The following is a 12891-nucleotide window of genomic DNA, read 5'->3' on the forward strand; positions in this document are numbered from 1 at the left end:
AAAATTGAACTAAAGATCAGAAAATCATTGTCTGGTCTGGGAGTGTGACATATGCAACATGAAAGCAATCCTGCCTTATATCAATGGTTCAGGCTGGTGGCAGTGGTGTGGGAGATATATTTGGACCCCTTATCGCCAAATGACCACCAGCTGGTGGTAAGGGCTCCCAAACACCACACATGCTATTGTTGCTGACCATGTTCATGTATGTGGGCTTCATAGATAATTGGCAAACCTTCTGGAGGAAACCTGGTCTTGTTAGGAGAGACGGCATCCATCCCACTTTGGATGGAGCAGCTCTCATTTCTAGAAATATGGACAAATTCATTAAACCCCCCAAAATATGACTATCCAGAGTTGGGACCAGGAAGCAGAGTTGCAGTCTTACACGCCTCTCTGCAGCTTCTCTCCTCCTGCTACCCCCCCAAAAACCCATCTCCATTGAGACTGTGTCAGCTCCCAAAAAGACAAAAAACAAACTAAAAACCGGCAATAAACAACTTAAACATAAAAAATCACAAAGAAAGAACAATACAGTATCCACATCTGAACCAAAGAGTAAAACAGTGAAATGTGGATTATTAAATATTAGGTCTCTCTCCTCCAAGTCTCTGTTAGTACATGACTTAATAACTGATCAACAAATCGATTTACTCTGCCTTACAGAAACCTGGTTGCAGCAGGATGAGTATGTTAGTTTAAATGAATCAACACCCCGAGTCATTCTAACTACCAGAAATCCCAAGCACAGGCCGAGGGGGCGGTGTGGCAGCAATTTTCACACCAGCCTATTAATTAACGAAAGACCAAGACAGACTTTTAATTCATTTGAAAGCCTGATGCTTAGCCTCGTCCACCCCAGCTGTAAAACTCAGAAACCAGTCTTACTTGTTATCATCTATCGTCCACCTGGGCCTTACACAGAGTTTCTCTCTGATTTCTCAGACTTTTTATCTGATTTAGTGCTCAGCTCAGATAAAATAATTATTGTGGGTGATTTTAACATCCATGTAGATGCTAAAATGACAGCCTCAACATCGCATTTAATCTGTTACTAGACTCAATTGGCTTCTCTCAAAATGTAAAAGAACCCACCCACCACTTTAATCACACTCTAGATCTTGTTTTAACGTATGGCATAGAAACTGAATATTTAACAGTGTTTCCTGAAAACCCTCTGCTGTCTGATCATTTCCTGATAACATTTACATTTACAATAATTGATTACACAGCAGTGGAGAGTAGACTTTATCAAAGTAGATGTCTTTCTGAAAGTGCTGTAACTAAGTTTAAGAATATAATCCACCCACTGTTATCATCTTCAATGCCCTGTACCAACATAGAGCAGAGCAGCTATCTGAACGCTACTCCAACAGAGGTCGATTATCTTGTTAATAATTTTACCTCCTCACTACGCACGACTCTGGATACTGTAGCTCCTGTGAAAACTAAGGCCTCAAATCCAAAGTCCCTGACTCCGTGGTATAATTCTCAAACACGTAGCCTAAAGCAGATAACTCGTAAGCTGGAGAGGAAATGGCGTGTCACAAATTTAGAGGATCATCATTTAGCCTGGAGAAATAGTTTGCTGCTTTATAAGAAAGCCCTCCGCAAAGCCAGAACATCTTACTATTCGTCACTGATTGAAGAAAATAAGAACAACCCCAGGTTTCTCTTCAGCACTGTAGCCAGGCTGACAAAAAGTCAGAGCTCTACTGAGCCAACCATCCCTTTAACGTTAACTAGTAATGACTTCATGAACTTCTTCACAAATAAAATTTTTATCATTAGAGAAAAAATTACCAATAATCATCCCACAGATGTAATATTATCTACAGCTACTCTTAGTACCATCGATGTTAAGTTAGACTCTTTTTCTCCAATTGATCTTTCTGAGTTAACTTCAATAATTAATTCCTCCAAACCATCAACGTGTCTTTTAGACCCCATTCCTACAAAACTGCTCAAAGAAGTCCTGCCATTAATTAATTCTTCGATCTTAAATATGATCAACCTATCTCTCTAATAATCGGCTATGTACCACAGGCCTTCAAGCTGGCTGTAGTTAAACCTTTACTTAAAAAGCCATCTCTAGACCCAGCTGTCTTAGCTAATTATAGGCCAATCTCCAACCTTCCTTTCATATCAAAAATCCTTGAAAGAGTAGTTGTCAAACAGCTAACAGATCATCTGCAGAGGAATGGCTTATTTGAAGAGTTTCAGTCAGGTTTCAGAGCTCATCACAGCACAGAAACAGCTTTAGTGAAGGTTACAAATGATCTTCTTATGGCCTCTGACAGTGGACTCATCTCTGTGCTTGTCCTGCTAGACCTCAGTGCTGCGTTCGATACTGTTGACCATAATATCCTATTAGAGCGATTAGAACATGCTGTAGGTATTACAGGTACTGCACTGCAGTGGTTTGTATCATATCTATCTAATAGACTCCAGTTTGTACATGTAAATGGAGAGTCCTCTTCAGACACTAAGGTCAATTATGGTGTTCCACAGGGTTCAGTGCTAGGACCAATTCTATTTACATTATACATGCTTCCCTAGGCAACATCATTAGAAGACATAGCATAAATTTTCACTGCTATGCAGATGACACGCAGCTCTATCTATCCATGAAGCCAGGTAACACACACCAATTAGTTAAACTGCAGGAATGTCTTAAAGACATAAAGACCTGGATGGCCGCTAACTTTCTGCTTCTTAATTCAGATAAAACTGAGGTTATTGTACTCGGCCCTGAAAATCTTAGAAATATGGTATCTAAGCAGATTCTTACTCTGGATGGCATTACCTTGGCCTCCAGTAACACTGTGAGAAACCTTGAGTCATTTTTGACCAGGACATGTCCTTCAATGCACATATTAAACAAATATGTAAGACTGCTTTCTTCCATTTGCGCAACATCTCTAAAATTAGAAATATCCTGTCTCAGAGTGATGCTGAAAACTAGTTCATGCATTTATTACTTCCAGGCTGGACTACTGTAATTCACTATTATCAGGAAGTCCTAAAACTCGCTGAGAAGCCTTCAGCTAATCCAAAATGCTGCAGCAAGAGTACTGACAGGGACTAGAAAAGAGAGCATATTTCTCCTGTTTTGGCTTCCTTCATTGGCTTCCTGTTAAATCCAGAATTGATTTCAAAATCCTGCTCCTCACATACAAGGTCTTAAATAATCAGGCCCCATCTTATCTTAATGACCTTGTAGTACCATATCACCCTATTAGAGCACTTCGCTCTCGCACTGCAGGCCTACTTGTTGTTCCTAGAGTATTTAAAAGTAGAATGGGAGGCAGAGCCTTCAGTTTTCAGGCCCCTCTTCTGTGGAACCAACTTCCAGTTTGGATTCGGGAGACAGACACTATCTCTACTTTCAAGATTAGGCTTAAAACTTTCCTTTTTGCTAAAGCATATAGTTAGGGCTGGACCAGGTGACCCTGAATCCTCCCTTAGTTATGCTGCAATAGATGTAGGCTGCGGGGATTCCCATGATGCATTGAGTTTTTCCTTCCAGTCACCTTTCTCACTCACTATGTGCTAATAGACCTCTCTGCATCGAATCATATCTGTTATTAATCTCTATCTCTCTTCCACAGCATGTCTTTCATCCTGTTTTCCTTCTTTCACCCCAACCGGTCGCAGCAGATGGCCGCCCCTCCCTGAGCCTGGTTCTGCCGGAGGTTTCTTCCTGTTAAAAGGGAGTTTTTCCTTCCCACTGTCGCCAAAGTGCTTGCTCATAGGGGGTCATATGATTGTTGGGTTTTTCTCTGTATTTATTATTGTGCTATCTACTGTACAATATAAAGCGCCTTGAGGCGACTTTTGTTGTGATTTGGCGCTATATAAATAAAATTGAATTGAATTGAATTGAATTGAATTTATGTAGGGTGACCATATTTTGATTTCCAAAAACGAGGACAATTGGCCCAGTCATGAAGAACTTTAAGAATACTGTTTGCTTAAAGAAAACTTTAACATGTTTAAACGATGCCTTCTGTGTGTGGTTAATGAATGGTGAAATAAAAAATGTAATATAGGCTTTTACAAGTCAACAAGTGCAAAAACAAGAGGACGGTTGGTCACTCTAATTTATGACCACAGTGTAGCCATCTTCTGATGGCTGCTTCCAGCAGAATAATGCAAAATATTACAAACTTTATATCTCAAACTGGTTTCTTGAACATGACAGTGACTTCACTGTACTCAAAAGGCTTCTCCAATCACCACATCTCAATCCAGAGCATCTTTGAGACTTGGGGAATCAGCAGGTCCACATTACCCATGTGCAGCCGATAAATCTGCAGCAATTGTGTGATACCGTCATGACATTAAGGACCATTTCTACCATCAGGGTGTACCAAACAAAGTGACTGGTGTAATTTATATTTCATTTTTAATAATCCTGAAATACAGGGAAGATACGTACCTCAATAATTATAAACTTCAGGCTGTCTTGTGACTATAGTTTTATTGTACGCGTTTAGTTCTTCATTTAAACGCATATATTTAAAGCACAACATACGCTGATCTACTGGATATTAGATAAAACACTGAACTTTTGGATTAAAAACGTAACGTGTGACGTAGGATCAACTAATTGGGTCTGATCGATTGTGCATGTGCGCTGGCTCGCTCTTTCACGTGCGTTTTTCAATCTGTGGCTAGCTGACTAGGTTAACGTGACTAGCGGTCACATCACACACACACAGAGGTAAACATTAACCAGCACAAGTTGTTTGCGTGTCAAAGAAACTTTTTGCTGGAAAGAAGAACATGGCGACAACTAGGTCTGTTCAGGCTAAAGGATATTTGCTATACAGGTAAGCTATTTCTGTCAATCTGCACGGAACCAGTAGGTAAACCAGTTTTTGCAGATAAAGGAAAACATGTAGACCCATTTAAATAAATGAATTGTTAAAGCAGCAAATGGCATACGGTTTAAACATTTTTTTCGCTATTCGATATCTTTTTTATGTTTTGCTCATGTGTAAATGTTTTCAGGCATATTGCATATGGATATATTGTATCTCTACATTATGTTCCTATGATACTTTTATATAAGAAAACACACTGTTTTTCAAACATGTTTTGATCACTTGAGGACCTCTGAACTTTGCCCTGTCTGAACTTTTTTGCCTCTATAGGGTTACGTAACCACCACTAGGATAACTGGGTCCCAACAAACTGAACATGGGGCCGATAGCATGTTGTGTATGACACGTACTCGTCTGAGAGTAGGATGATCAGATGTCTCTGTTTATGTTGGACAGCACAGCTCTCCCCTTTTCTTTTTTTCTTTTTAATCCATTGTCCCACATATTGAGCCAGTGCCCCACTGAGAAATCCTAAGCTTTGCTGATTTTGGTAAATATGGTGGAAAGTACCACAAAGAAAATGAAGTGACAGTTTATTCTGGCAAATACAGTGTTTGTCTGGATGCGATTTTTTTGTTTGTTTGTTTGTCTTAAACAAGAGAAAATATGGCGTGTTGTGACAGAGCATGTGTGTGTCATAATTGGCTAAAATTATCAGATATTGCTCAAAAACTTACTGAAATCCAATGATCATTACCAGATAGAGCAGCCGCGGAAATAGCTATTAAATTCAAAGAGAACACAAGAGTATAAAGCATGAGGCATAAGAACAAACTTCAGCTTTAATCCCCTATTGTATTTACTTAGAAAGAAGTAGGAAAGTTCGCATTTAAATATAATTTGTTCAGCTTTTACATGCTAAAAGCAAAGCGGGATACCTACACAGTTGATTGCATGCTTAAGTTGGATATGGAAAATTCCAACTATTTTCCCAACATTGCTGACATGTCCCACATTGTCCCACACAAACACAATGTTTTACCACATTTAGTTCTGTGGGATCTGGTCAACTTTTATTTAGCATATGATTTAAATATTTCATGTCAGTGCAACTAAAGTTTAACCTTACGTTATCTTTGTACTTTTGTGTATAGCCTTTAAAACAGTTTTTAAATATTAGATATGTTTCTGTATTGTCTAGGGGGGAAATTCAGAAATTTCTGTAACATTATAATTGCATTTCCTTTTATTCTTGGTCATTTTAGCCTTATCCACCCAAACTTTGTGGCTACTTGCAAGTTTCTACCTTTGGTCACACAACTCCACAAGACCCACGATGACAGCCTTTATCAGAACCATTCAATAACAGCCAGATTTTAGAAATTATCTGTCCTGCGGTATTGATTTTAGAATTTTAGAGCCAATGAAAATGTTGTCTCACTATATGGGATGGGGAACAAGGGATGAAAATGTTGTGCAGTTCCACACAAAGTGGGTCAACAGGTTACCATATTTTTTGTGCCTCCATCCAGTACGCATTTGTTCTGTCACTGACTGAAATGTTATTCAGAAAACAAGTCTTTGGCTTATTATATGCTTTGTTATTGTTGATAGGGTGCCATGGGAAATGCATTTTTAATTATAGCTCCCAATTAAAGCCATTGGCCCATGGGGTTATTAAAAGAAACGTCCCACTGACCTTGAAAGTTTTAGGACTTTAGAATGACGAAACAAAGCAAAAGACTCAGCAGATGACTTTGCAAGTACTAACTTGAAACATAATATGGCTCCCTAATCCATTAGTGGGGATACACCAGCCATACAGTATGAGACAAATCCAGGATTTGAGGTTAATGTGACATTGTATTAAAATTGTAAGTTTTATAAAGAATTATGAAGAATGAATTTCAAATACAGCTGAGTTTAAGTATGTTTGTCAATTTTACGGTCACTTTTCTTAATAGAATTGCTGTTTTACTGTTTGGAATAATTCATATCACCTGTACTTATTCTCTTCTTTTCATTGGAACACCTTCTAAAAGTACAGCTTTAACACATGACAGATTGAAGTTTTACTTCTCTGCTATGTGGGGCAAGAAACGGCTAAGTTAATATTCAAATACCATTTGGAGCCTCTTGGATAGTTACAATAGTTCTGAAGTGAAAAATATTACCCCTTTATCCACTCCAGAGTGGGTGAAATAAAAAAGTTTTATGGTTGAAGACACAAGCTGTGGCATTCAGCCCACTCACTCATATAGTATGCATATTTTTCATATCAAAGAATATTAGCATGACTATCTTTTAGCCCATATGTCATGCACATCTCCATGTTCCTTTTTAAGTTTTTCTTTTTTATATTGACAACTTCTGGGTTTTTATGTTTTTGCTCCGAGCTTTTGTGAAACTTTCTTTCATCTTGTTTCTGTGTAGGAGGTTTTCAGAGAGCAGCGACAAAGGCTGGTTCCGATCCTTATTTGTGCACAAAGTCGATGCCAGGAAAGATGCTCACTCCAACCTGCTTTCAAAGAAGGAGACCAGCAACTTGTATAAGATTCAATGTAGGCCTACACCTTTTTACTTACATAAAAGCAAGGGTTTAGTTTCTGTAAGTGTTGGGTTACAGAAGGCCAAAGACAAGTGCCTGCGATACACTTACATCACATTATTGTGACATGGAACCTGTATATGTGTCTCAAAAGTGAAATAAATCATTTAAATGAAAGGCCTTATGACCTCAGAGAAAACTGAAAACAACATGAGAGATTAAAATGGGGCTCCACTGCAACAGCTTATGCATACACAAAACACTGACAGCAACAAGTAATTCTAAGATAAGATGATGTCTCATGCCTGTAAACTTTAGTGACATCTGAACAATTTGTCTGGTTTTCTTTTAGTCTGCCGAGGTAACCATTTCTGTCTCTCGAACAGAAATCTATCATTCTCTCGGGGCTTTGATCTTTTGTGTTGCGTACATCACACCGCACAGGGATTTCAATTTGAACACTCTATCAGCCGTTGCCTATAACCTATTGCAAGTGAATCAGTTTTGTATATCAAGTCTTTGCTGAATCGGAGTGTGAAATTACTTTGTTGAAGAATTTGAATGTTGCTTTTATTTTTTTATTTTTTTTAAATGCATCCATTTCTGATGGGTTTCTCTCTGCCTTTTTTCTTTTTCAGTTCATAACGTCAAACCAGAATGCCTAGAAGCATACAACAGTCTGGAGTAAGTGTTTTTTACTGATACATTTGAAACATTTCCTGCATCTCTGTCAGTCAAGTTACGTTTTTCAGTCAAGTTACGTTTTTCAGTCAAGTTACGTTTTTCAGTGCTTTACTTTCTTTGGGTTTCTTTCAGTAGTGCAATAGAAAGTGTGCTGGGTCAATAAATCAAGATATGGTTTGAACAAAGTATTAACTAATGATATAAATGTATTTAATTGTGAAAAAATGAAGTGAAAATACAGCTGAGTTTATATCTTGTATGGATTTTTATTCTTCCCGACTGCCCTCTAGTTGGTTTTTAAGATAAAGTGAGAGCATGTCCAAACAGCATACACCTTCATTAACTTGTATTTTATTTTATTCATTTTTTGCTGGCTTTAGGGCTGAAGTGCAGAAAAGGCTTCACGAGGACCAGGACTACCCGTGCGAGGTAGTTGGAAGCTGGAATACCTGGTATGGAGAACAGGATCAGGCTGGTAAGCAGTAAATGCAAAAACCTTTGACTGATCACTGCTGCTGCGTGTAGATGGTTGGACATCCATCCATCCATCCATTCGCTTCCGCTTATCCTTTTTCAGGGTCGCGGGGGGCGCTGGAGCCTATCCCAGCTGTCATAGGGCGAGAGGCGGGGTACGCCCTGGACAGGTCGCCAGTCTGTCGCAGGGCTAACATACAGGGACAGACAACCATTCACACTCACATTCACTCGCACATTTACACCTAGTGGCAATTTGCATTATCCAATTAACCTATCCCCACAAGTTGGTTGGACATATTTTTTTTTTCTGTGTCAAGTTCCCATAAAACACATTATTTCAGTGGCTGACTTTTTGCAGAGCTTTGCAGACACACAAATGCTACCTGATGACTCACAACCAGCACTTCACCTTCTGCATATATAATATATTAACGTGATCATTTAAGGGTATCGTATACATAAAGGCAGTCTGTAACTAAAAAAAAGTGATTGCATGGTGATGGAGGTTCTATATCTCTTAGTTGTGTGGGTGGCGTCAGACCTTATGCAGTGCTACAGTGACATCTGCTGTTGTTTTTCTGCAGTGCATCTGTGGCGATACAGAGGAGGCTACCCAGCTTTGACTGATTGTCTGCAGAAGTTGAGAACCAACAAGGCAAGCTGTGACCTTTTTAATCATCTCTTATTCAGTCTACATTGCATATAATACATACAAGGCCTTAGATTCTCCAGGGGAAAATTGCTTATTTTGTTTTTGTTTTGATTTGTTTTTTTCTGTAAGGATTTTCTTTAAATGTTAATGTGCCGTTTCTGTGGAGGAAAGGCATTTCAGAGGTGCTGGGTTTTTTGTTTGTTTGGTTTTTAAGATACAAAATTAATCAAAAATAATATTAATATTCACTTAGGGTTAAAAACAAACATTTCATCCCTTTTTAGGAGTACTTAGAGTTTCGGAAGGAGAGGGCCAAAATGCTGCTTTCAAGACGAAATGAACTTCTTCTGGAGTTCAGTTTCTGGAATGAACCCCTTCCCAGACAAGGACCAAACCTCTATGAAATGCGCACCTATTACCTTAAGGTATCTATTTATGCTAAACATTCTAAAAATGCATAACTTGAATGTATGTGAGCGATACACCATAAATTCTATTTGATTTGTAGAAAAACTGACACAGCCGTCTGTTTCTTTTCCCTAGCTTCACTTTTATCTTCAGTAACTAAAAAGCTTGCAATATTGTTTAGAGATTAGGTGGCTGACTCAGCCCTTTAACAATATCCCATCACATTAACTTGAGAAATTATTTGGTTGATCATAATCCATTTGCACAGTGAAGTGCTGTCAGGCCTGTTCTGTTGCATTTATTTGAATCTGAACAGAGTACAGCTCTATGCGCTTCAGAATTCATCCTGCTAGTTCTGGATCTACATTTAACAAAATCTAGATGTATTAGTGTATGTACTGTTCATTCAGTAAACAGTAATAATATAACTTTGGTAATCCTGTATAACTGTCTGTACAGTTTTTATAAAATCATTACATAACTAGCATTTTCAGCTGCTTGTTGTCTTGAACAAGTAATGCAATTCTCATCTGTTTGAAGTAGTCATATTTTTTTCACCTCTGGCCTATTCTACAATTTTCCCCGTTCCAAGGTTTCCTGCGTAATTTCAGCTCACTTATTCAGACCTGACTCACTGAATTGAAGAGTGTCACAAGTGGAGAGAAGTTCAAAAACAGCTATGATAAAAATCTGTTTACTCAATGCTCCGGTTCTTCTTGCATGCAGGCTTGTGACACCCAGAGTTCTCTGATCAGTTAAAAAAAAACACGTAGCTATGAATAATAGATAAATAGTGCTTTCAGTCTTTCAGTTCTATGGAAATATGATGGTGGTATGATTCTAATTAATATTTTACTTGTGCTTCAGCCAGGAACCATGATTGAATGGGGCAATCGCTGGTGAGACACGTTGAATTTATTTAAACATATGTCATTTGTCTGAATCTCTTCCAGTGGAAGTGAAAATATCAGAAGTGTTTCAGTGATCTTTATACTAAATAAGATAATGTTTTGTAACAGGGCGAGGGCAATCAAACATAGACAAGAAAACAATGAGGCAGTAGGCGGTTTCTTCACACAGATTGGCCAACTCTATGTTGTTCATCACTTGTGGGGTGAGTAATTAAGCACTCTACACTTAAAACATGCCAGTAAGATGAGGTGATTGACTGCTGTATGTTAAAATGTCTGACAAGTTTGGTCTGGCTGAATTTCAGATAGCTGAATGCTCCTGTATACATTCTGTATTCTAATGAATTACTAAAGCTCAGTGTTACGGTTCCAACATAAGCCAGGTGTGTCAAACATCAACAAAGGATGATTTTACACTCGACATAACATTTGGACTTTTGATTGCATCTTGGAACAGGAAGCATTATATTGCGAGTCAATCAAAGTATTAAAAGTGTTTTATGAGTGGTTGTCCATATTTTTGATATCATCTGAACTCTGGTTCAGATGATATTAAAAATATCAAGCCTCTGGGCTTGAATCATAAATTTCACACATTTTTGAAGCCTGTATTATCTCAGTGAAGTAAGGGCATTCAGCCAAAGAGCTATGTCAGTGTGCTTCTTTAAAATGACAAGAGCATGAGGAAATACTGAGACATATTGTTGTAATTGCAAATATTTTCCATAAGACATGTTGGGCTATTTTATTCACTGATAGACAGAATGTACTAATACTTGAAACTCAAAACATATGGGAAGAAATGTTTGGATGGCTTTTTTACGTTATTATTTAATTGTGGTCTGACATTTATGATCAAATTGACCCATATGTGACCCACGAACTACATGTTCTTACCTGAAATGTGGTAGAACAGGAGATTCACATCATGTACCACATGTGCAGCCGATGAATTTGCAGTAACAGTGCGATCCTATTATGTGAAAATGGATCAAAATCTCGAAGGAATGTTTCCAGCACTTGGTTGAATCTGTGTGGTTAAGAATTGAGTTCTGATGGCAAAAGAGATTTGGCCTGATGTTAGCAAGGTTTAACTAATGAAGGTGCCAGTGACTGTAAATTTTATCCACACATAATGCAATATAATATGTGTGGTGGGTTTTTTTTGCTTTGCTTTTTTCGTTGGAATTTCTTTTTTCTTTGCCATCTTTTCATAGCTTATGAGAGCCTCCAGTCCCGAGAGGAGACAAGAAACTCTGCCTGGCGGAAAGAAGGATGGGATGTAAACGTGTATTATACAGGTAAGAAAGAAATGCTTCGCCCAGATGCCTTAAAAAAGAAAAATGATTTTGTCAGGGCTACTTTATACCTCATTGATTATTTTTACCTGCAATTATATTGAGCAAAGTTGAGACTCGTAGATCACAAAACTCTTTTAATCATAGTTGCCTACCAACAATTTTCTGCTGAAATGTTTAATGTGGTCGGTGTACTGGATCTGAAATCTGTATTTCTTTGAAGTAGGGCTAAAGTAGACCTTCAATGTTTTCTTTAAATGTTTGCCACAAAATCAGAAAATTATATAATGCTGCCTCCCCTCCCCCATTGTTGTTAGTGATGGAGATGAAAGGGTTGCGGTAATAATAATAATTTTAAAAAAATCTTAATTTATTGGCCATCCATGGTAATATGAGACTTAAGCAGTGTGAGCATCAAATTATAAAATGATACTGCCCAGCTTGAAGAATTTTAAGAGCTGTATGTTTGTTGTTTGCTTTCCTGTTTGTTTATTATTACAATTGTAATTTTCAGTACATCATTTTCTAACATGTGTCTTTCTGTCTGTCCTCAGTGCCTTTGTTGCGAAGTATGGAGTCAAGAATAATGATTCCAACTAAGAGTTCACCTTTACAATGAGAAAGCGACTGAGACTGCAAATAATTCAATGACCAAATTTTACTTAACTTTTTGGTCTTACGAATTGTAGTTTCCATTTCTTCTGTATGATCTGTGTTGTTACTAAAAGCATTGAAGTAAAACTTCTGATTCCATGTTTGTGATATTGCCAAAGTCAAAAGTAGTTGTACAATTTCCAAGCACATTCAGTATAAAGAACCTGAAAAAACAAGATTTACAAGGGTTTAGATAAAACACGTGAAGGGGGGGGAAACACAAGAGAAAAAGTGTTTGTGCGTTACGGTGTTATTGAGGAATTTTTACGTTCTGATTTAGTGGAGTGAAGTGTGTTTGCTCTATTTTGATCATTAATTGATGTAACGGAACACATATTGGGGTTTTTGTTTGTTTGTTTTCTTTTCCACAATAAAGATTTTTATGATAGTACTATTAAATGTACATGGATGACTTAATGAATGAGATCAT

General features: G+C 37.8%; 1 protein-coding gene across 1 annotated transcript; it reads left to right on the top strand.

The window, feature by feature from the left end:
- Positions 1 to 4592: 4592 nt before the first annotated feature.
- nipsnap1 (nipsnap homolog 1 (C. elegans)) lies at positions 4593 to 12891 on the top strand. The gene is made up of 10 exons (XM_031747028.2): positions 4593 to 4835; positions 7263 to 7390; positions 8016 to 8061; positions 8442 to 8536; positions 9123 to 9193; positions 9475 to 9615; positions 10466 to 10497; positions 10618 to 10712; positions 11727 to 11810; positions 12362 to 12891. The coding sequence occupies exons 1-10, from the start codon at positions 4789 to 4791 to the stop codon at positions 12424 to 12426; spliced, it is 804 nt and encodes a 267-aa protein (XP_031602888.1). The 5' UTR covers positions 4593 to 4788; the 3' UTR covers positions 12427 to 12891.

This window comes from Oreochromis aureus, linkage group 12, assembly GCF_013358895.1.
Source record: "Oreochromis aureus strain Israel breed Guangdong linkage group 12, ZZ_aureus, whole genome shotgun sequence".
Classification (NCBI taxonomy): Eukaryota; Metazoa; Chordata; class Actinopteri; order Cichliformes; family Cichlidae; genus Oreochromis; species Oreochromis aureus.